The sequence below is a fragment of the Moschus berezovskii genome, chromosome 9 (genome assembly GCF_049115385.1).
Source record: "Moschus berezovskii isolate FMDL1 chromosome 9, NW_MosBer_1.0, whole genome shotgun sequence".
In the NCBI taxonomy this organism is placed as follows: Eukaryota; Metazoa; Chordata; class Mammalia; order Artiodactyla; family Moschidae; genus Moschus; species Moschus berezovskii.
The window spans coordinates 17,371,417-17,397,070 of record NC_142468.1 but is presented as its reverse complement, the minus strand read 5'-3'; the positions used below and the strand labels follow the sequence as shown (position 1 = coordinate 17,397,070).

General features: G+C 39.3%; 2 protein-coding genes across 10 annotated transcripts in view; one reads left to right on the top strand and one right to left on the bottom strand.

Moving 5' to 3' along the window:
• Positions 1-13,127, bottom strand: part of AREL1 (apoptosis resistant E3 ubiquitin protein ligase 1) — a 46,790-nt gene extending 33,663 nt beyond the window's left edge. For 3 of the 9 annotated variants that reach the window (XM_088839441.1, XM_088839445.1, XM_088839442.1), the window contains exon 1: positions 12,971-13,127. The gene's annotated coding sequence lies outside the window, so the exon portion shown is untranslated. Of the gene's footprint in view, positions 1-10,823; positions 10,924-12,970 lie in introns of all 9 variants that reach the window. The other 6 variants (XM_088839446.1, XM_055435643.2, XM_055435650.2 and 3 more) reach the window with 4 other exon arrangements.
• Positions 13,128-13,171: 44 nt separating this feature from the next.
• On the top strand, positions 13,172-23,703 carry FCF1 (FCF1 rRNA-processing protein). The gene is made up of 8 exons (XM_055435652.2): positions 13,172-13,243; positions 14,131-14,198; positions 15,393-15,464; positions 16,053-16,201; positions 19,112-19,184; positions 20,801-20,888; positions 22,489-22,583; positions 23,435-23,703. The coding sequence occupies exons 1-8, from the start codon at positions 13,241-13,243 to the stop codon at positions 23,481-23,483; spliced, it is 597 nt and encodes a 198-aa protein (XP_055291627.1). The 5' UTR covers positions 13,172-13,240; the 3' UTR covers positions 23,484-23,703.
• The last annotated feature ends 1,951 nt before the right edge of the window (positions 23,704-25,654 follow it).

Genomic DNA, 25,654 nt, shown 5'->3' with positions numbered 1-25,654 from the left:
ATTCTCTCCTCATCAGGAAAGATGAGAGATTCAGAGAAATCTCATTTTGAACCAATGACAGCAACAATCCAAAACACTATGTTTTCTGAATTCTTTTTCCAGTATGATGATAAAAACAAGAATCCACCTCTACTGAGAATTTATACTACATGCCAACAGTTTGAAGTATTTCATGTATCATCGCACCTAATTCTCACAGCAACCGTATAAGGTAAACATATTATAAGGCCTATTTTATAGATTAGGAACGGAGGTACAGACAGCTAAAATAACGTGTCTGTGGTCATTAAGCTGACAACTGAAGGAACCAGGCAATGTGATCCCAGAGCCTACCTTCTTATCCAGGCATACTGATACATCAAGAACCTCCAAAAGGGGTGGGGAAGGAGAGACAATCTTGGGATAGGAAGAATGAGAGCTCAGAAGTATTTAATTTGGAATTTTAAAGGAATATGACTTCATCTGATTAGACTCTCAACAACAGCAACAAAGCCACAAGAGAAGTTCTTTAAGGGAGTAACAGGATCACACACATAAAGAGAAGAAACTCTGGGGGCAATGTGAAAGAGACTCTGAAAAGAAAGATCAATGGCTGAGAGACAAGAGGATACTGTCCAAGGAAGCTTCTAGGCACCAGTCATGATGTAGACAGGAAGAGACTAGAGTGTGCTTTGTTTCTGTTAGAAGCAACAGGATCAGTGATCTTCGAGACAGAAAAGCTCAAGGGGAGCAAGAAGCCAAGGACAAGTCAGGATTTTCTATGCTTGGGAGCCTGGATGAATAATGACAGAGAATTAAGGAGGCAGAGCAGATATGGAGGGAAGGTAATGAGTGCAGAAGTGAACTTAAGTTTAAAGCATCTACAGGATATCCCCTATCAATGCAGGAGACGTGGGCTTGATCCCTGGGTCAGGAAGACCCCCTGGAGGAGGAAATGGCAACCCACTCCAGTATTCTTGCCTGGAGAAATCCCATGGACAGAGGAGTCTGGCAGCTTTTAGTCCATGGGGCCCCAGGTCAGTCACAACTGAACAACTGAGAAGGCACATAGATAGAACATATCCAGACGAGAACATCCACAAGGTGAGTGGAAATCAGCATCTGAAGCTAGAGATACCAGGATCCGGAGGGCAGTCAAAAGACATGGGGAATGGGGAAAAACTGCTAGAGGGGACCAACTGTAGGTATATCCTGACCTTGCCTCCTCAGAGGAGCTAGCAAATCAAAATGAGAAGAAACTTAGAGGAGAAAAAAATTTAAAGTAATTTGTTGGAGGCAAAAGAAGTGACTATTCCTAGAAAGTGATGGTAAACTGTATTAGACCAAGTAAAGATTTAGGCCAGAGGGGGGAATTCAAAATCAGCCCTCACGTTTTTTCCTCAGTTATTTGGAACTCTCATTCTCTGATACAGCAACTTCATATAAAACTTATATTTTATCTCCATCTATTTTTACCAATAATACTAATTTAAACTTGACCCAACACATAACTAGTAAGCTCTTAGCAACTCAGTTCGGTGATATTATTATTTCAAAATTATTTTAATGTCTATAACAAATTCAGTTCCAAACTTTAAACCGCTTCTCTAATCCTATATAAATCACTAGTACAAAAAAAAAAAAAACCTCTTTGTCAAATCTCTTGTTACAATTAGTTTCCCTAAAGTGTCATTTATATGTATGAAGTAAGTCACCAATTTAAAGCACACAATTTTGACAACTGTATAAGGTAATGATATAAAATACAATCATGATTCAGAGCATTTCATAATCCCCAGAAGTTCCTCAAGACGCTTTGCAGTCAGCCCCCCTCCTGCACAACCACTGATGTACTTTCCTTTGCTATAGTTTTGCCTTTTGCAGAATGCCTACAAATGACACCACACAGAAAATACAGTCTTTCACGTGCGATATAGCGCCTTTGAGCTCCATACATGCTGTCATTTGTACCGGTAGTTCATTCTCCTGTGCAGTAGTCACCCATCACGTGGGCACACAGTTTGTTTATCCATTCCCCAGCAAAGGACATTGGCTTCTATCCAGGTTGGGGCTATTATGGGTAAACATTCAAATACAAGTGTAATGTGGACATACATTTTCATTTCTCTTGGATAAACAGCTAATAGTGGGACTGCCAGGTCATGTAATAAGTACACATTTAATTTATAAGAAACTGCCAAACTATTTTCCCAAGTGGCTGTACTACCCTGCATTTCCACCAGCAATGTATGAGAGCTCCAGTTACTGTATCGACCTATGCTTGGTATTATCAATCTTTTAAATTTTACCCATTCTAATAGGTGTGATGTGTTATCTCACTGTGGTTTTAACATCCCCGAGGACTAACAATACTGAACATCTTTTGCTGGGCCTGTTGGCTATTTATAGAGCTTCTCTGGTATACAAATCTTCTGTCATTTTTAAAAACTGAGCTGTCTTCTTACTATCAAGTTGTAAGAGTTCTTTTAAGTTATGAATACAAGTCCTTTATTAGATGCACATTCAGCAAATATTTTCTGTGACTTGCGTTTTCATTTTCTTAACAGTGTTGTTTAATGAGTAAAATTTCCTAACTTTCCTAACTTGATGAAATCTAACTTATAAATTTTTTCTTCCTTCTATAGTTTGCCCTTTCTCGTATCTTAAAGATTTCTTTAAAAATCTTTGCCTAACTCAAGGTCACAAAGATTTTCTTCTAGAAATTTTATCTAAAAGCTTCATCTAAGAAAATCTTGTCAAAGTTTTTAACAAGATTTTTCTTTAAAACGCCTGCATTCCATTTATCTCATAATTAGTCACACAATTTTATTATCCCTTTGTTTCTTTTAAAATCAACTTCCCATATTACCAAGCACTATTGAAGTTATAGTCTATTTCAGAATTGGAAAGATTTTTATCTTTTAACAGATGTTCCCCTTCTTCAATCTCATAAATGGCACTTCTAAATATAGGCAAGATTTTAGTCCTTCAGTTCTCTTCAAATTGACATAAAACTTCTGGACCCCTGACATTGGTTCTTAAAAGTAACTTTATATTTCTTAATTCAACTTGGATTCCATTACATCAGTCTCTTTAAAATAAGCCAGAGTTCTTCAGACTCAAAATTAAATGAACAGGGTATACAAATTTCTATTCTACGCCCCTTGCAATTAAATATAGTTCATAGAAAGGAGGAAAGAGGTATACAAAGCTAATGTGAGTAAAACGGGGAGAAATGAAATGAGAAGTTATCATTGCTCATTTCCTAACTTCACAGGACGTCTGGAGAGAAACAAAATAGAAAACGGGCTCATCTAGGCCCCTGTCATAGTCTTTAATCAAGAAAACAGCAACTCTGATTTACAACTCCCTCCTACCCTGATGTTTTTTTCTATTTACCAAGCTGTCTCTACTGTACCCGATCCACAGATTTAGAACAGGCCCCAGTGTTCCCATACCATGGCAGCTTTTATGCTTAGGTGACCCTGGGCCACCGAATCTTGGTTGTAACAGGAAAAATTTTAAACTAATTCTCTGAATCTGACAAGCCGTCTCCCTCAATAAGTCTAGGAAGTTTTTATTTCATTAACTGTGCATGAAATGGCAGGCAAACAGCCAGATCTACAGCCCAGTGGGTGAGACTGCAACTATCACACATATACTCAAAAGCTAACACAGCTTCTACCTCTACTACCATCTATTGGGCTTCCCAGGTGGTGCAGTGGTGAAAAATCCACCTGTCAATGCAGGAGACCAAGAGAAGTGTGTTCGATCCCTGGGTCGGGAAGATCCCCTGGAGAAGGAAATGGCAACCCACTCCAGTATTCTTGCCTGGGAAATCCCATAGACAAGAGGAGCCTGGCGGGCTACAGTCCATGGGGTCACAAAGAGTCAGACACACTGAACAACTTAGCACATGCATGCATGCGCGCACGCGTGCACACACACACACACATTACTATTACTTTCAATTCTACTCTTATTTTTTAAGGAAAATAAATTGTTTATACAATCAGAATAAAGAGCAACCTTAAATAAGTATTTTATACTTCTCTGATTAAGATTCTGGGAAGAAAAACTCAACTAGCCACAGACATGGTCACTTAAGAGGGATCAATTTGAAGGAGAAACTCAACACATGTGGCATTCAAAACAAAACTTCTGTTGACCTAATAACTAATCAATGTTACCAAACAAGGACTTATTAATTTCAAATGTGTATTAAGAACCTATTACATGCCAAGCAATATGCTGGATGCTTGTTGTTGTTCAGTTGCCAGGTCGTGTCTGACTCTTTGCAACCCCACGGACTTCAGCAAGCCAGGCCTCCTAGATTCCAAAATAAGTAAGATAGTCCCTGACCCCTTGGAGACACACAAGTTAGTAAAAAGGAAGACAAGAAATAATTGAGGATAGTTTCATGTACTAAAATCTGTGAGGTAAACACACGGTTTTAGTAGAAGCTAAGAAGGGACCTACAATCAGGATCAGCTCTTAAGCTTCTCAGGAAACGTCACACCACCCTCCTGGGAGCAAAGCCAGCTCTTCCACTGGCTTAACAGTGCTTTGAGCATCAAAGGCTACAAAAACCACCTATGTGGTACTGTTTATTCTCAAGGTCAATGACTTTCCTCAGCACTGGTCAGAGAGGATTACTGGACCACATACATGGCACAGAAAAAGCTCACTGAAAACCCCAATCTATTTATCAAAATCATACATGATCTAAATGTAGTGTGGTATCCTGGAACCAAAAAAGAATATTGGTGGAAAGTTTTGTGAAATCCAAATAAATTCTGCAGTTCAATTCATACCAATGTTAACTTCTTAGATGTGACAAAATGTTATCACGATTATGTAAGACATTAACATTAGGGAGAGATTTGGGTAAAAGGTACAACAGAAACTCCTTGTACTATTCTTCTTTTCTATAAGCCTACAATGATTCCAAAACAAAATCTGGGTTTAAAAAAAGTACATATGGTTCCCCACTTTCCAGTCACACGCCCCCTTAGGATTCTGATCATGCCTCCCAAGTCATTGCTCCAATTCAGGTAATGCTTGCTTAAAACATTTTTCAAAACCTTATCTGTTTAAATGGTTTTCTATAAACCATTTATGTAGCCCAGCCGGGTTTCCTTCTTCACCAGGATATGAAAAACCAAATCACACTTGGAAGGTTTTAACTGTTTTCCTAACAGTTTTACTACATACACCATGCGGTATCCTTGGAGCTAATCCTGCAAGGTAGGCTTCAGCAGTACATGAACCGAGAACTTCCAGATGTATAGGCTGGGTTTAGAGACAGCAGAGGAACCAGAGATCAAACTAACAATAAATTCTCTGGGTCACAGAGAAAGCAACAGAATTCCAGAAAAACATCTACTTCTGCTTCACTGGCTACACTAAAGCCTTTGACTGTGTGGATCACAACAAGCTGTGGAAAATTCTTAGAGAGATGGGAATACCAGACCACCTTACCTGCCTCCTGAGATATCTGTATGCAGGTCAAGAAACAACAGATAGAACTTACATGGAATGACTGACTGGTTCAAAATTGGGATAGAAGTAAGACAAGGCTTCATGTTGTCACCCTGTTTATTTAACTTATATGCAGAGTACATCATGCGAAATGCTGTGCAGGATGAATCACAGCCTGGAATCAAGATTGCCGGGAGAAATATCAACAACCTCAGTGTGCAGATGATACCACTTTAATGGCATAAAATGAGGAAGAACTAAAGAGCCTTTGATGAGGGTGAAAGAGGAGAGTGAAAAAGCTGGCTTGAAGCTCAACATTAAAAAAACTAAGATTGTGGTATCCAGTCCCATGACTTCATGGCAAATAGAAGAGGAAAAAGTAGAAACAGTGACAAATTTTCTTTACTTGGGCTCCAAAATCACTGAGGATGGTGACTGTAGCCATGAAATTAAAAGACACTTGCTCCTTGGAAGCAAAGTTATGAAAAACCCAGACAACGTATTGAAAAGCAAAGAGACATCCCTGTGACGACAAAGGTCCTTAGAGTCAAAGTTATGGTTTTTCTAGTAGTCATGTACAGATGTGAGTTGGAACATGAAGAAGGCTAAGTGCTAAAGAATTGATGTTCTCAAATTATGGTGCTGGAGAAGACTTTTAAGAGTCCCTTGGACAGCAAGGAGAGCAAACAAAGTCAATCCTAAAAGAAATCAACCCTGAATATTCATTGGAAGGACTGATGCTGAAGTTCCAATACCATGGCCACCTGATGCAAAGAGCCAACTCACTGGAAAAGATTGATGCTGCGAAAGACTTCGAGGGCAGCAGAGGATGAGATGGTTACATAGCAGCACTGACTCAATGGCCATGAGTTTGAGCAAACTCCAAGAGATACTGAAGGACAGAGAAGTCTGGTGTGTTGCAGTCCATGGGGCTGCAGAGTCAGACATGACTTAGCAACTCAACAACAACAATCCTTGGAGTTAAACTTCCCTAAGTGGACAAGCCAGGGTTTTAAATAACCTGGGCTAGATCTCTGGATAAAAACAAAGGGAAGGACACAATAGAAAATGTTATGTGTTATTAAGTCACCTTTACCTAATCTCTGACCAAAAAGAATAATGAATAGAAAATACAATGAAAGCATGAGGAAGGACTTTTAAAGAAGCCGAGAGCAAACTTAAATCTCTCATTGACCAAAACTGAATCACATTTCTTTTCCTAAATTAGAGACTGGTAAAGATGGATGGAATAGAAAGAAATAGAGGAAAAAAACAGAATAGGAAAAACAAGAGATCTTTTCAAGAAAATTAGAGATATCAAGGGAACATTTCATGCAAAGATGGGCTCGATAAAAGACAGAAATGGTATGGACCTAACAGAAGCAGAAGATACTAAGAGAGGTGGCAAGAATACACAGAACTGTACAAAAAAGATCTTCATGACCAAGATAATCACGATGGCGTGATCACTCACCTGGAACCAGAAATCTTGGAATGTGAAGTTAAGTGGGCCTTAGAGAGCATCAATACGAACAAAGCTAGTGGAGGTGATAGAATTCCAATTGAGCTATTTCAAATCCTGAAAGATGATGCTGGGAAAGTGCTGCACTCAATATGCCAGCAAATTTGGAAAACTCAGCAGTGGCCACAAGACTGGAAAAGGTCAGTCTTCATTCCAATTCCAAAGAAAGGCAATGCCAAGGAATGCTCAAACTACCACACAATTGCACTCATCTCACACGCTAGTAAAGTCATGCTTAAAATTCTCCAAGCCAGGCTTCAGCAACATGTGAACTGTGAAGTTCCAGATGTTCAAGAAAGTTTTAGAAAAGGCAGAGGCGCCAAAGAAAAAATTGCCAACATCCGCTGGATCATGGAGAAAGCAGGAGAGTTCCAGAAAAACATCTATTTCTGCTTCATTGACTATGCCAAAGCCTTTGACTGTGTGGATCACAATCAACTGGAACATTCTGAAAGAGATGGGAATCCCAGACCACCTGACCTGCCTCTTGAGAAACCTGTATGCAGGTCAGGAAGCAACAGTTAGAACTGGACATGGTACAACAGCCTGGTTCCAAATAGGAAAAGGAGTACGTCAAGGTTGTATATTGTCACCCTGCTTATTTAACTCATATGCAGAGTACATCATGAGGAACGCTAGGCTGGAAGAAGCAAAGGCTGGAATCAAGATTGCCGGGAGAAATATCAATAACCTCAGATATGCAGATGACACCACCCTTATGGCAGAAAGTGAAGAGGAACTCAAAAGCCTCTTGATGAAAGTGAAAGAGGAGAGTGAAAAGTTTGGCTTGAAGCTCAACATTCAGAAAACGAAGATCATGGCATCTGGTCCCATCACTTCATGGGAAATAGATGGGGAAACAGTGGAAACAGTGTCAGATTTTATTTTTGGGGGCTCCAAAATCACTGCAGATGCTGACTGCAGCCATGAAATTAAAAGACGCTTACTCCTTGGAAGGAAAGTTATGACCAACCTAGATAGCATATTAAAAAGCAGAGACATTACTTTGCAAACCAAGGTCCGTCTAGTCAAGGCTATGGTTTTTCCCGTGGTCATGTATGGATGTGAGAGTTGGACTGTGAAGAAAGCTGATCGCCGAAGAATTGATGCTTTTGAACTGTGGTGCTGGAGAAGACTCTTGAGAGTCCCTTGTACCTCAAGGAGATCCAACCAGTCCATTCTAAAGGAGATCAACCCTGGGTGTTCACTGGAAGGACTGATGCTAAAGCTGAAACTGCAATACTTTGGCCACCTCAAGGGACGAGTTGACTCAGTGGAAAAGAGTCTGATGCTGGAAAGGATTGGGGGTGGGAGGAGACGGGGACGACAGAGAATGAGATGGCTGGATGGCATCACTGACTGGATGGACATGAGTTTGAGTGAATTCCGGGAGTTGGTGATGGACAGGGAGGCCTGGCGTGCTGTGATTCATGGGGTCGCAGAGTCAGACACGACTGAGCGACTGAACTGAACTAAACTGAACTGAAAGATGGATGGAATTATTCTTAGACAACCAGGCCCATTCTTTGGCATGAAGATGTGGTTGGCTTCCCCTGAAGCACATGGCTGCAAGGGAGGAGAGAGCATACATGGAAGAAAATCTGTTGGAAGGAAATGGATGCTAGGGGTAGGGAGGTGGAGAAATCAACAAAAAGCATCCTCTGCACTTTACAACCACAGTATGCTAGCAATTGAGGAATTTTAAATGTAAAAGCAACTTTTACAATGCGATTACTTTTGCTAGCACCAGAAGTATGGCTAGTAGATATCTAAGAGTATTGGGCTTCGTGTCTGGTGGGTAAGATATGTGGGGCACCAAATTCAGGTTCTTTGTACGGTTCAGGTGGAATCAGATGGCCTTTAAGACATACAGAAGCATAAAAACCAGTCATCTAGTTAAGCCAATCCCAATTTTTCAAGGTAGAAATATATTTTAAATGCTTTTTAAAGTGTTTTATTTCATTCTTTAAGGCTAGTCCAAAAAGAACTACCATTTGTTAAAGGATAAAAATAGATGGATATGCATTGGGAAGAGAAAGTAGAAATCACAGAGGAACACTGTATAAGATCTTCAGTTCAGTTCAGTTCAGTTCAGTCGCTCAGTCGTGTCCGACTCTCCACGACCCCATGAATCACAGCACACCAGGCCTCCCTGTCCATCACCAACTCCCGGAGTACACTCAAACTCATGTCCACAGAATCGGTGACGCCATCCAGCCATCTCATTCTCCGTCTTCCCCTTCTCCTCCCGCCCCCAACCTTTCCCAGCATTAGAGTCTTTTCCAGTGAGTCAACTCGTCGCATGAGGTGGCCAAAGATCTTAAGAGTACCTAAGTCAGAAGGAATCTCAAAACCATTAGTTGAGTGAATACACTAGACCATTTAATCTTTTAATAAAATTTATTATGTCAGTATTTTAAAAAATACAATGAACAGATGTTAACAATTAGCATCTCAACACCAAAATGCAAACTGCAGTGAAATGAATGCTTCAGCTAAAAGCTCTGAAAAACATGGACCAAATTCCTCAACTTCTCAAGGTAACAAAAATACATATTAAAATCATATGATACGGTTACAATTCAGGCTAAATGGCAAGCCATATACCTACCATAACTGTTTGGTTTCTAATAACCAGATGAATACTTATCTCCTTCTGTTAAAGCACATTTTGTAGTACAGGCTTCAAGAGTCCCATCAGGAAAATGTCATGGAGACATAACACCGTATGAAGCCTCAGGCATGCTCACATATACACACACGCTACAATACAGTTAAACAACCTCAGAACTTTGGAAACTACTATGCTAAAGAACATTAGTTAAGCGTAAACAAAGAAACAAAAGAAAGATAACTGAAATTTACATCTAAACTATTTAATGACTAAAGTCATTTAAAAGATAAATTGATATACTAGAATCTGTTACGGTCATAAAATCTGATCTGTTATACGTTATAGCACTAAATAAATATTACACAATAGTACTCTGACCTGGTCCATTTCCAGAAAGATGAACAGGTAGAATAAATTCTCTAAAATATTTCAATTCGCTACCCCTCAATACAAAATTAAAAAATTTTTAAAATAAAAAGTTTTATAGTTTAAAAAAATAAAATATTTCAATTTGCATACCTTGGTTCAACCACCTACCATAATTTATCTGTTCACAACTCTTTCTCTAATACAGGCCTGAGTTCTTGAAGAATAACCAGCACATTGCCTGGAGTCGAATGGGCCTCCAATAAATGCCTCTGAATGAATGAACATGCGGCAGGAATGTACTTCTCAGGTATCCTGACAAACCAGTTCAATACTGATATCTTACGAACAGGGACTGCTGTACATATACCATGCTATCACTTTTAGAAGCAGTCAAGCCAACTGAAAAATAACTAACAGCAACTAATGTTTGCTGGGGAAAAAAATCCTATCACATGAGACATAAAAGTTAGTGTAAAGGGACTTTCCTGGTGGTCCAGTGGCTAAGAATTCACCTTGCAACACATGGGACACAGGTTCAATCCTTGGTCAGGGAATCTTGGTCACATGCTTTCGAGCAACTAAGCTCTCACGGCTCAACTACAAAGTCTGTTCACAGCAACAAAAGATCTCACATAACATGACAAAGACCCTGAACACCACAACTAAGACCTGATGCAGTCAAATAAGTAAGTAAAGAAATAGATACAACTTCTTTAAAAAGTGTAAGAACTGTAACTTGAAATGGAAGAAAATATATGTGATTTTTTTTTTCCTTAATGGCCACAAAGTGAATACACATCGAACTTTCCAACACTGACATACAAGATTCATCATTCAAAATTTTAAAAAGCAACTTACATTAGTAAGTTAGGCCAATTAGTGAATGGAATGAAGTCCAAGCCCAATTATGTGTTCAAACTGTGGGTTGAATGCCTTGTGCAATTGTTTCTCTTCAAGACTGCAGAAAAGAACCAAACAACCCTCTTGACTGCTGAAAAGGACTAAAATCACTTATTTTTCTCACAAGTATGTAATCAAAATCAATTAGTTTCTGCTCCCACCCAACACAAAGCAACAGCATCTGTCCCTCCCATCATTACCAAAATATGCTATAGGATATCCTGGTACTTTAATCTTAGAACATAAGAATCTTGGATTGGAACAAAGTTACAAAGAAAAAAAAAAACACAAAACCATATTTTCCTAAGTATGTTCTCATCCTCCATAGTGTTCCCACACTAATTTAGCTCCCTACCAAGCTTTAACAATCAAGGAAATCAGAAAAGTCTCAGAATAGATATTACACACTGCTTGTTTTTTTAAATTTGTTATTGTTCATGGAATTCAAAATTCAGGGTACACATTACCAAGAGAGTGTTTTTCTGTAGATGCCTGAATTTAAATGCAAATTACTATTTAATTATATGCAATTTTCTCTCTAAACCTATACATAATACTAATCAGTCTCCAACTGTTCAAAATAAACACACCGATCATGTTTACTTAAAAAGCTAATCACCATGAGGTTCTAATGCATCAAAAAAGTTGTGGCTATCATGTCACCATGACAGCTTAGCAGAAAGGCTGTTCCCTAAAGATTAGGAACTTCTAGTAAACCACAAATGGGGTAAAGCAGGAGGCATACAAAGTATCTGTAGATGTTTCCATAACAAAATTATTTCAATGTCAAAAATTCAGAGCCTACAAAGTCAAATGTGCCCTACAAAGCTAGCTACATGCATGCATGCCTAAAAGGGAAACTAGGAAGAAAACTGTGTACTCAAATCAACTCAAGAAATCACCCTGCAAATGAGCTCTTCAAGAACTGAAAATGTAATAAAGTTCTTGAGATTATAACACACTCAAGTTCCAAAACTGAGCAACTATATTAAAATACCATTGGCATACTTTGACAGAAGACACACAATGATAACAGAAAATACTTTAATAGGGTTTATTCGTGGTGAACATTCTTCTAGGGACTTCATGCTTTAACTCAGTCCCAATTACTGACAGACATTCCTGTAAGATAGATACTATTCATTTTACAAATAAACTGAAGCACAGATAGTATATGTTAATACACTATATTTCATAACAAGGCTTATGCTGCTATGGTCAGCTTTTTTTTTTTTAACCTCATAACCTTTTTGGATTGCAAACATCAGGACAGCTTTGTGCAGTAAGTACAGACTGTGGAATTAGGCCCAAACAAACCCCTGAACAAAGTCTGGGCCTCAGCTTCCCATTACGTAAAATGGGGGGTACTGAAATCACTGTGAAGGTCAAAGAAGGTAATACAGTTAAAATACCTAATACAATAACAGGATCGGGGTTCTTAACGTCAAGCGCAGAGACCTAGAGGTCTCTAGGCTTTGAGGTCACCAGTCTCATAATCGTATGACAAATGTTGCAACGTGTACCCATTTATTAAAGAACTGTCCCTGGATCTTCGAAAGGTTAAGAACCACCAGAGTACCTAAAAAGGTACTCAAAAAAATGGAAGTTATCTTACCCTTCTTGTTCTCAAAAATTCATCTTTTCCATGAAAGATAACACACCAAGGCTTCAGAATACAATGCTAATTATTTCCCAACATTTTCCTGGCTTGGTAACTAGTAACACAGGCAAGGGTCTGTATCGATTTTTCTAGAGACAGTCCAAAGAAAGCCCTCAAATGCTGCTCCATCCCTCAATCGCTCATCCGTTCACCAAGACGAATACACGGTTTGCACTCGGGGGAAATCACTAGAATCGTCCACTCGGCTACCCCAAGCACAGTGCCGGCTGGGAGAACCAAGGAGGAACCAGAGCCTCCGCGGAGCACAATAAAGACCTGATGCCCGCCGCTGAAGGATGAGGAGAACGTGTTTTCCTCAAACCTACTGGGCAATCCAGAATGTCGTCCCCTCTACCCTGGTCCTCCCTCTCTCTAGAACCCTATACTGCAGGCAGGTTCTCTGGGCTCTGCCTCGTGTTGGAGTGATGGAAGAGGGAAACATTACCCAAACTGGGGGTGCGGCACGGCGAAGTCTCAGCTCTGCTACCCTGGGAGGCGGCGGCAGCACCAGCAGAAAATACGGCCCTAGACCCTCCCACTCAAGGGAATCCAGTATAGATTCCCCAGCCCCGCGGCTGGGAACCCGCTGCTGGGCTTTTCCGTTTCCCAAAGCGGCTTCCGCTTCCGGGCTAGCCTTTGCCGGAAGCGGCGTACGGATGACGCAAACGAGCCGCGCCGCCCGTGATTCCGGAAGAAATAAGAGCGCGGCCTGAACATGGTGAGACCCCGGGGAGTTCGAGAACGGGCATTGTCAGACCACGTCTGGGAGGAGATTGAGGGAGTGGCCCTTGGCCAAACTTCCACGAAAGTCTCCTTGCTTATTTTCATTCCGATCTCACCTTTTAAACTGCGGAAGTAGTGCTTGTTATGTTTTAGCGAGTTGGGAGGATGGGTTGAGGCAGTTCAGTTCAGTCGCTCAGTGTACGACTCTTAGCGACCCCATGAACTGCAGCAGGCCAGGCCTCCCTGTCCATCACCAACTCCCGGAGTTTACTCAAACTCATGTCCATCGAGTCAGTGATGCCATTCAACCATCTCATCCTCAGTCGTCCGCTTCTCTTCCTGCTTTCAATTTTCCCAGCATCAGGGTCTTTTCAAATGAGTTAGTTCTTCGCATCAGGTGGCCAAAGTATTGGAGTTTCAGCTTCAGCATCAGTCCTTCCAATGAGTATTCAGGACTGATTTCCTTTAGGATGGACTGTTTGGATCTCCTTGCAGTCCCAGGGACTCTCAAGAGTCTTCTCCAACATCACAGTTCAAAAGCATCAATTCTTCAGCGCTAGTCCAACTCTCACAGCCATAAGTGACTACTGAAAAAAACATAGCTTCGACTAGACGAACCTTTGTTGGCAAAGTAATATTTCTGCTTTTTAATATGCTGTCTAGGTTGGTCATAACTTTTCTTCCAAGGAGCAAGCGTCTTTTCATTTTCATGGCTGCAGTCACCGTCTGCAGTGATTTTGGAGCCCAAGAAAATAAAGTCTGGTTGAGACAGATAGGAGGAATTGGGTATTTGAGGGAAGAAGGGTGTGGACAAAAGAAAAGGAACTCAGGAATATGCGGTATGTTTCCAACTCCTTTTAACTCTAAAATTTTTGTTTCAAGGGGAAGCAAAAGAAAACACGGAAGTATGCGACCATGAAGCGAATGCTTAGTCTCAGAGATCAGAGGCTGTGAGTGTCTGGAATCACCTGGGTTCCTAGACTCCCCAGAGCTATAGAAATCACGAGGGGATAAGTAGTAAAAGTTTCTATTCTTATTTTTGTTGTTTTGTTTACTTTTGGTGTTATTATGTCTTGGATTATTATAGGGTAATAAATACAGCAGTCATTTAGCTGCTGAGCAGATACACTGGTGAATGGGTTGGTAATTCAGCATCTCTTAAGTGTTCAATTTGTATCACCGTTTCTATATACTGTATGTGCCATATCACTTTTAAGCCTCCTGATTGTTCTGTGAGGTAGGTAGGATTTTCTTTAGGTTTTTGTCATTACACTACTACATTCCCCAGGGGGGAAAAAGGTTTGTTATAATTTTTGAAGCCCAGTCTTTATTTAATAGACAGAGATTATCATTGTCTTGTGTACCAGCACCTGATAACTCAAGTATTTTTGAAAGAAAAAATGGGAAAACATCTAAGTGTCTCCATTTGATAAATATTACGATATTTATGACTGTGGAGGAAGAGAGTAGAATGATATTCCCTAGTATAAGGAGGAACTAAACAGCTTGCCAGCTTAGTTAAGAATGGATGGAGTTATTAAATAAAGACTGGACTTCATTGTGTTTAAGAGTCTCAGTACAAAGGAGTAGTCCTTAGAGCCTTCATTGTGGTTAAATTGTATTCTTGACCTTTAGTATGTATTTATTATGTAATTTTAAGGAATTTTTCCCACTAATAATATTTTGTTTCTTGTTAAGGTTAAATTCTGTATATATATTGTCACATTTTAGCCTTTTATAAGAGACATGTGGGGGAACCCTTTTCCTCCTGCTGTTGAAGCATCCGAATCTTCAGAGGATAAATGTCAGCCTGTTTACCCACCGCTTGGAAGTGGATTTTTATTCTTGATATGAGAGCTTCTGACAAAGAAAGAAATAATATAACCAACATTTACTTATCCACTAACAATTTATATGGATTATTAGCTAATGATTTTAAAATTTAATTAAGTTTTACTGATTAATTGTCTTAATTCCAGGCTACTTCCTACATAGTTATTTGTGCACAGGAAGCCTATGCTGATGTTAATATGATGAGCTCACAAAATAAGATTTCTTTTGTAGACAAAAAAGAAAAAACTTTTAATAATAATCACTGCTGTGGATTTTTTTCTCTCCTACATTGAATTTTCTTTTTTTTCTAGTAAAGAAAAGGATAGATTAAAACCGAAAAAGAAAGAAAAGAAAGATCCCAGTGCACTCAAGGAAAGAGAAGTGTAAGTAATCAAAAATTTCAAGTTTTCCTTTAAAACCAGAAGAAAGATTCTAAACTATAGACCTCTGAGAAATCCAGGCATCCCCTGAACTGATTTGCTCAGTCATTTGTAAGTCTGGCACAGCTGTGCAAATGAAGTAAATTGATGAGCATAAACCAATTCTAACGGTTCAAAGGTTTTTGGATTTCCTGGACCAGTAAAAGTTTCCCTAAAATCCTGGGGATTAAATCTAATATCATTTTTTTTCTTTGCCAAGAAACTTTCAAAAGAAAATTGAAAAATTGTTAATTGTTTTAACATACCTGCATTTCATAAAAGAGACAGCATATCACCAAAAAGTAGTAAGTGCCTAGTTTTAGGATAAAGTTTATTCAAGTAAGTACATTTAACTTTATGAAACCTCATCACATTTTTCTTATTTTTCTCATTTTGCCCTAGATTGGTGATGGATATATCATCACAGGATTTACTTACAATGAACAGGGGGGAAAGGAACAAACTATTCCAAGCAGAGACTTCTTTTTTGTTTGTTTATACTAGAATATCAGTGTAGATATTACTTGGTGTTTTTTTTTCTTTTTCTTCCAGCCCCCAACACCCTTCCTGCTTATTCTTCCAATATAATACACAGCTGGGCCCACCTTACCACATCCTGGTCGATACCAACTTTATCAACTTTTCCATTAAGGCCAAACTGGACTTAGTGCAGTCAATGATGGACTGTCTGTATGCCAAGTGTGAGTATCAGACTTTTCCATTTCTGTGACATTTGTAAAGAATAATCATACTTACCCAAATACATGAAAATAGGGAAATGGGATTCTAGTTAACTGAATTGCTGGCCATTTAATTTGCTCACCATAGCAAGGGCCCTTTTCAGTGAATTGAAATATAATGCAAACTTGACTGGGAAGAATTAAACTTTCACAATTGAGAAAACACTTAGTACGTTTTGACCATTGTTACAGACATCAACTTAGAAAATAGGTGGGGAATTTTCTGTTTAAGGATTTTGGATTTTAAAATTCTGGATAAATGAAAATTTATTTCATTTCTCACTATGTATATTATTTACATTAAGTAGGAAACATTCTTCTATCCACTTCAGTGTGGAAAAGCTGAATAAGACATTTTGCCATTTACAATCACAGAACTAGAAATGATTAAGGTCAACTGTTCCTAAGTTTATTCAGTCTGGTGTTTATTTATACCACAAAGGAGCTGAGGTGGTTTATTTACACCTAGATATGTAGTTTACCATTAATAGATTTCCCTTGGGTGTTTGGGTGTCTCCTCCTTCAAATGGTCTTCTTTTCCTACCATGAGGAGGAAAAGATAGTTTAGGACAAGTACAGAGAAATAACTTCCTAATAGTGAGATCTGTTGTATTTTGTGGTGGGTTTATATTCACACATTTTCCAGTCATCTAGTTAAATGTACAAATGAAAATTAAACTTACACTTTGCCATAAAGAATAAATTATTGGAATCAAAGGAAAAACTTCATACCTCCTTTAATATATATAAAAGATACTACATAATGAACATTTACAGAGTGATAGTAATGTGAATGCTGTTTATTGATTTATTAAAATTAGCAAGATGGGATAAGGGATGTGTGATGGGTAAGAGAGGTCAATTCTTTAAATGCATAAAATTAACATAAAAATTAACTGCATAAGTTTATTATATCAAGTTATGAATGTATCCACCAAGTGAGAAAAACAGCCAATGAAATTAAAATAGTCATCTCTAAGGATCAGAATTTGTTCAGTCACTCAGTCATGTCTGACTCTTTGCAACCCCCACATACTGCCACACACCAGGCTTTCGTGTCCTTCACTATTTCCTAGAGTTTGCTCAAACTCATGTCCATTGAGTCAGCGATGCCATCCAACCATCTCATCCTCTGTCTCCCCCTTCTCCTACCCTCAGCCTTTCGCAGCATCAGGGTGTTTTCCAATGAGTTGGCTCTTCCACCATATGACCAAAGTTTTGGAGCTTCGGTTTCAGCATCAGTTCTTCCAATGATATTCAGGGTTGATTCCTTTAGGATTGACAGGTTTAATCTCCTTGCTGTCCAGGCGACTCTCAAGAATCTTCTCCAGCACCACAGTTTGAAAGCATCAATTCTTCAGTGCTCAGCCTTCTTTATAGTCCAACTCTCAGAATTGGTGGGGTGGAAAAAGATCAAGGGATCATTATTTTTTCATATAGGCCTTTTTGTATTTTTTTAAACCTATGTACATGTAATATTTAAAAAAATTTTTTTTTCTTAAGTTGGAGCATGACCATGCCTAAAAGTAGACTAGGGTGGCCTGTATGAGGGAAGAAACTAATCTTGGTAGACTCCTTCTATTCCCATGGTGTTTCTTATAGTTGTCTTAGCTGCTTCTCCAGGAATGCTGTGACCTATTCATGCACGAAATGGATGGAGGGTTTAAGCATGGCCCCTTGGAGTTGCATTGCTTCCCTGGCTCTCTGGCTCCACTGCTGTTACCTAAATGGTTCAGGGGAAGTCCATGGCGGTCTAGTGGTTAGGACTTGGCACTTTCACTGTCAAGGATGCAGATTCAATCCCTGGTGGAATAACTAAAATCCTATAAGCCGCGTGGCATGGCCAAAAAAAAAGATGCTTGTTTGGGATAGTGTTGGCCTTATAGTTAGGTCTTTCTCCAGTTGTGGATACCATAGATTACAGCCATAATGCATACAGCTAAATGCTCTCACAGTGCCTTTTCTGAAAGAAAAAACTTACCAAGGAAAATGTCACTTTTCTGTGTGACATAATATCTCAGAGCAAAGGCTGAAGAAACATTCAAGTAAATTACAAGCTTCAGTTACCTAGGAGATTCCTTAACTGTTTTAAGCTCTGCTTATTTAATTTTTCTTTACTTGCCTTTATTCATAAAAGAAGGCCTTTATCTTCCTTTTGGCTTGGAAATGCCCCTTTGACCTTTTCATAGCTCTTGGTCCCTTCCATTTCTGTTTGACGCTGCAACAGAGGAGGACGGTTAGCTGTTATGGGCTTTCTTTTCTACTCAGAGTCTTCTTTGTAGTGATCTTCCCAAACCCACTTCCCTGCTCCAGGTGCAAGCTCTTGCTTCAGTGCTGCGTGGCTCTGAAATTGACCCTTCTAAGGCATGTAGTGCCCTCTAACTCCATGACTATCTGCTCCTCCTATCTTATTTCCTCCATTTCACAACTGCTTTTTCTTCTGGGCATTGTATTTTAGTTTAAGATGTCTTAACTTTGTTCTCAAGAGTGTCAGTGTACTTGTGAAAAAAATTAATAATCTAGCATAAAGAGAATGAAAGTTCCCTGTTATGCCTTTCCTCATAAAGGAGCAGTTTTTAAAAATTCATATTCAGTTTCTGTGGGGTATTTTTGTTCATAGTAAATAACCTCATTCTGTGAGGTTATTTTTGTTCCTGAATAAGAATAGATCATACATTATTTACTTTTTTTATCTTCATGCTATTTAACAGTTTTAAGAGTCAATCCACATACCATATAAGCCACTCATTTAAAGTATATAATACAGGGAGTTTCCTGGTGGTCCAGTGGTAAGACTCTCAACCGGATATAATTCAGAGAGTAAAACCAGTTGTTTCACAAGTTTGTTACTAATTTCATTTTTCCTGGCAGGTATCCCTTGTATAACTGACTGTGTAATGGCTGAAATTGAGAAACTGGGGCAGAAGTACAGAGTGGCGTTAAGGTAGGATGGCGCTGATCTAGGTTTGTTTTAGATCGGTGCACTGAAGGTTCTCCTGACCCTCCTTCTGTTCGCTCTCCAGAGATTTCTTGTCTGGTTAGTTTAAATAAAAATCATACAAAACTAGTTAACTATTTATGACTGAGAAAGAAAACATTTGAAGGTTAGAGTTTTCAAGCTGAAGCTTTTTGAACTGAAGTTCCTTAGTCATTCAGGTCTCCTGGGCCTCCTTTTACATTCCTCTAGATTTTCACTTAGACGGTGTCTTTCTATTAGTTTGTTATCTGGTTATCTTCTTCAGAATCTCACACTTAAACAATTTTCAGTTTACTTACAAGAAGTTTTGAGTTTACTCTAGCAAGTGCCTTTCAGTTTAGTGGTTCCCAAAGTGTAGCAACCCTCCTCCACCCCCGGAGTCCCAGAGACCTTTGCAGGGAGTTTGCAAAACTATTTTCTTAATAATACCAAAGTGTTGCCTTTGTCACTGTGCTGACATTTGTACTGAATGCAAAAAAAATGGCAGTACCTCAGTACAAATCAGGACATTGGGCCCCAGTAATGCTAGTAGTTTTTAATATTCTTCACTGGCAGTTGTTTTTTTTTTTAATACCAGAATCACTTAAGAATATCCTTAATAGAGCAGTAAAATTCATTAACAGTGTTAAATCTCAACCCTGGAATACACATCAGTATTCCTTGCGGTGAAATGAGAAGTACACACAAAGCACTTCTGCTGGTGGATGCTCCCTTAACCTTTCTACGGCAGTCGTTTCATAATATGTGTGAATCAAGTCCCCATGCTGTGGACCCAAAACTCACACAGTGCTGTATGTAACCTCCATCTCAGTCAAACTGGAAGGAGAAGGAAACAGAGCAAAGGATGAACGTTGTCTCAAGGAGAAGCATTTGTGAGCTGAATGAGCTGCTTTTTCATGAAATACCATTTAACAACTGACAGACACTGATTTTGAGTTAGGGAAAGTCATAAGCTAATCACATTCCCAATGCTAAGGACCTTTCTATTGAGACCAGTGAAAACATTGATGCATGTGGTTTTTTTAATGTTGTATACGTGTATGTGTGTCTGTGTCTGCTTTGTTTATTATATGTCCTCCCATGTTGGTACATACAGCTCTAACTCGTTTTTTAAAATAGACTAGAAGGACCAAAATGTATTTAACTTTTACCTTGCTGATGGATTTTCAGATTATCTCTAGTTTTCCACTGCTATAAACTGTCTTGTAGTGACCATCCTTGCACCTGTATTCTTGTGTATTTGTGTAAGACAACTTCCTGAAAGCAAAATGGTTAGGTTTAATTTGATTTAGTTTTGAATCCTGGCTTTTCCCAGCTGTGTAGCTTTGAACAAATTAATCAAGCTCTCTGAATCTACTTCTTTATCTGTAAAATGGAAATAGAGTAATTCAGATTGCTGTAACAAATACGTGATGTAAGGCTTGGCAGCTCTCAGTCAGTAAGCTTTAATTCCCTTTTCTATAAATTGTCTTTCCAATTATTATAGAAAATAAGCTTCAGGGGGAGAGGGGTATCTTGAAATCTCCACATAAGTTACTCAGTTGCTTGAATGCTTTTATCAATCCACTTTTGTAACTGTATAGGATTGCCAAGGATCCAAGATTTGAACGATTACCGTGTACACACAAAGGAACCTATGCAGATGACTGCTTAGTACAAAGAGTAACTCAGGTATCATCACTTTTTAATATTTACTCTGTGCTATTAAAAGAAGATAAGCTATTATTTCCTGAATGTTCATGTAAAGTATCTAGGAATATAAATGATAAAAAAAAATTATATAGAATCCCTTCATGGGAAGTGTCGGTGTCCTCATTTACTTGAGAGAGTGGAATGGAAGTGTATACTGTAGCCATAATGGAAAGATCATGGGATTGGGGAGGAGACATGGTTTCAGATCTTGGCATCTGCATTTATTGGGGGTGTAATTTGGAGCATTTATCTTATTCCACAAATCTTCTCTATAATATGGTTTAGGCGAATGAGTGCAGACATACTAATATATCAAGTTCTGTCTCCCTGTGAATCTAAAATAAGGTTCCAGGGACTTGCCTGATGGTCTAGTCGTTGACTATGCACTTCCAATGCAGGGGGCACAGGTTTGATCCCTGATGGAGGAACTAAGATCCCACATGCCATGCAGTGCGGCCAAAAAATAAATAATTGAGTAAAGTTTGGGCTTCCCTGGTGGCTCAGAGGTTAAAGCGTCTGCCTCCAATGCGGGAGACCTGGGTTCGATCCCTGGGTCGGGAAGATCCCCTGGAGAAGGAAACGGTAACCCACTCCAGTATTCTTGCCTGGAGAATCCCATGGATGGAGAAGCCTGGTAGGCTACAGTCCACGGGGTCGCAAAGAGTCGGACACGACTGAGCGACAAAACGGAAACGGAAAACGGAAAGTTCCATTTACTCCCTATGTAGGAATTGTGTTACATCTGAGTCTCCCAGGGTGCTATTTCACACATACCCTAGAATAAGTAGGTTTTTGACTCATCTGTTCTTCCTTGTCAAACACTGCAAGAACTTTTGTTGCTGATTGACCTTAAAAAGCCTGTCTCTGCTGAAAAGAATCATCTCTATGTAGTGACCACACTGCCATCCCTTGAGCCACTTCATCCCTTGGGTGGAGCCAGCATTTCCCTTAATTCCCCATAGCATGGCTGGTCCCAGTCGACAGCTCTTTATAAAACTCAGCAAGAGATTTGGGTAGGATAGAAGTAAAGTATCAATATAATACAAATTAGTTCCAGACGGGCTGCTAAATGTTAGTGCTTTCAGAGCTGTTTGACTTCGCCTTGTCCTGGAGATCTTCCTGTTTGGCTTCAGAACCCGGGAGGTAGCCTACCTCCACCACGAGGAGGCCTCCAGAGTAGGACCAGCCCCGGAGATCCTTCTAAAGGCAAAAGCTGTGCCTTTGGATCTAAGGCTGTAACTCTGCCTTTGCACTGTCTTTCTAAGGGTGTTTTCCAAAAACCAAGGAATTGTCTGCCCTAGATATGAAAATCCCTTCCACTTATGAGATAATATGCAGCTTTTAACTAGTTTTTCTATCTTCTCCCCCTCAAGATTCTTAGAGCTACAATCAGCCCAGGCAACTTGTTATGTTTTATGTGATAAATATGGGCTCCTCAATCTAGAAACTACTCACCAATTTGTTTTAGCCTTTACTGTCCTGTTTACTATAAAAATGAGTAATTCTTCAGACTAACCAGTGATTGTATCCAGTATCACTTAGTGAGCTCTGTGCAAACACCCAATCCTGTCTTTTCCAGCACAAGTGTTACATTGTGGCCACAGTTGACCGGGACCTTAAACGAAGAATCCGGAAGATCCCTGGAGTTCCCATCATGTACATTTCTAACCATAGGTGAGAAGTTTCTCTTAGAGAAGTGATTAACTGTATATAGTTGATGTCAAGATATAGGAAGATTTTGGGGAAAAAATTGATGTATCAAATGTTTCAGTTCAGTTCAGTCACTCAGTCGTGTCCGACTCTTTGCGACCCCGTGAATCACAGCACGCCAGGCCTTCCTATCCATCACCAACTCCCAGAGTTCACTCACACTCATGTCCATCGGGTCGGTGATGCCATCCGTTTACATAGTTCTATTTGAATAAATGAGACAAAGTGTTAATGACAAGAACATGGACAAAAGATAAAGCTAGGATTTAGGAATGAGGCAGACATTCACATTGTTACAGTAAGATCACTAGAAGGAATAGGGAAATTTGCGGCCTTAAATATTGATACAAAGCAGTAACTTAGGCTTATCTTTTTGGCTAGAAATACTTTTCTTTTTTTTGAAAACTTAGTGCAGGTGATTAGCATCTTATTTGGGAAACTGAAAGTTTATTAAAAAAAAGAAAACTGCTTTTTATCCTTCTTTGACGTTCCTGTGTCAGTCCTCAGACTATTATTGGCCAACTTTTTATCCTGGGACAAACACAGCAAAATGGGAAGAATATGGGTGAGGGTCTTGGGCACACCTGGACTCCGTACCTGGATCTCCAACTTGTTAACTTTCACTTTGAAGAATAAAGATAATATAGACAGTATTTTGCTGTAAATCATTCATTATGATAGGCCTTTAAAATGTTCCCACTGACAAAAAGGATTCACAGCAGGAGGTCAGAGTGATATAATCAGTAAAGGATGGACTTTTAAGGTGGGTTCTGGACACCCGTTTCTAACCAGTGTTAATTTTTTGTCCTGATCAGGTACAACATTGAGCGAATGCCAGATGATTACGGAGCTCCTCGGTTCTAATGAAAAGAGAAAATTTCTCCACCTTCCTTTGACCTATTTTTTCTTTTGCAAGTTCATTAAACATGCTATAGCGTGAATTCCTATTGTACTCACCCACTTGCTCTATAATGAGCTGAGTACAGTTAAATATACTCACTTTTCAATGTTGTTTTAAAATTATATTTTGTGTCATTTTAAAATTTGCTGCATCTTTTTATAAATCAGAAAATTGCTCACATGATATGATGGTCATTTTATATTGATTTACTCAAATATTTATTAAGGTTATGCTAGGCATTTAATAGGAGAAGGCAATGGCACCCCACTCCAGTACTCTTGCCTGGAAAATCCCATGGACGGAGGAGCCTGGTGGGCTGCAGTCCATGGGGTCGCGAAGAGTCAGACACGACTGAGCGCCTTCATTTTCACTTTTCATTTTCATGCATTGGAGAAGGAAATGGCAACCCACTCCAGTGTTCTTGCCTGGAGAATCCCAGGGACGGGGGAGCCTGGTGGGCTTCCGTCTATGGAGTTGCACAGAGTCGGACACGACTGAAGCGACTTAGCAGCAGCAGCAGGCATTTAATAAGATGTGGTCTTATCCTCAAGATATTCATATTATGGTAAAGGAAAGACATATAGATGAAAAAATACAGTAAAATAGTGATGCTAGGATAAAAGTATGAGGGAGTAGACAAACAGGTGGAGAGAATGATATCTTTCTCCTTGGTTGGGATAGGGAGAGAAGGACTGAAGGCAGTTATGTTTGAGTTAATCTTGAAAGAGAGCTAGAACATAGAGGGGAGGAGTCTGTGCTCACATCTGAGACTCCAGAGGTGGGAGGGAGGGGGCTTTATCTGACAGGCTGAAGGGTTTGGATTTAATCCTGAGGTCAACAGGGAGTCATTAAATTTTTAATTAGGATGGATAACATGATCAGATTAGATGTTTTACATGATCACAGACAGTATAAGAAGAAACAAATAGATCATTGAAACAGACTAGAAAGTCCATAAGTAGACCTATGTATTTATGGTAATCTAGTATGTAATAAAGCTGGTATGAAAAAATTTAAAAGTCTATGGGAAAAGGAAATTGCATTAGAAAACCAAATATTGTGGGGTTATCCCACTAGGGTTAGGATCCTGATTTCAGCAGTTAATATCTGTATGAATTGGGCAAATACATAAGCATTTGATGCTTTCCTTACTTCCCTTTAAACTGTTTTATTTAGGGACTTGCCTGGCAGTCCAATAGTTAAGACATTGCACTTTGACTGCAGGGGGCCTGCCTGGGTTCAATCCCTGGTTGAGGAAATATGCCAGGGATAGCCAAAAAATAGAAAAAAAAATTAAAATGTTTTATTTAATCCTGAAAACAACCCCAATAAGATAGTATTGAATTGAATAGTACCTGATAGAAGTGTTATTCAGTAAATGATAGTGATGATTGTATTATAATAACAAGTTGACTCTCCACTTGAAAAAAAGTTTGTATTTCTACCTCATATCCTTCATGAGATCCTCATATTCTCCAAGTGGATCAAAATCTAAATATTTTTTAAGCCATGGAAGTATTCAACTCAGTTCACTTAGTCGTGTCCAACTCTTTGCAACCTCATGGACTGCAGCTCTCCAGGCTTCCCTGTTCATCACTGACTCCCAGAGCTTGCTCAGACTCATGTCCGTCAAGTTGGTGATACCATCCAACATGCAAGTATTAGGAAAAGGAAAATGTATATAAGCTCTGAGTAGAATTCTTAAAGAGGGCTTCCTGGTGGCACTAGTGGTAAAGAACCTGTCTGCCAGTGCAGGAGACATGAGAGACGCAGGTTCAGTCCCTGGGTTCGGAAGATCCCCTGGAGGAGGGCATGGCAATCAACTTCTTGCCTGGAGAATCCTATGGACAGAGGAGCCTGGCAGGCTACAGTCCATGGGGTCGCAGAGTTGGACATGACTGAAGTCGTGTCACTGAAGTGACTTAGCAGCTAAATTCTTGAAGAAGATGAATGTAAAAGCCATGAAAAAATAAGTGTAGATACATTAAAATTAGACTTATCTGCAAAAAAGAATTTCCCCCAAAATTAAGACAAATGACTGACAAAATTTTCCAATATATATAATAAGGGTGTAAGGACTTGGATAGTCCTGTAGTGCTGACAAGAAGGCAAATAAGTAAAACCATTTTGGACA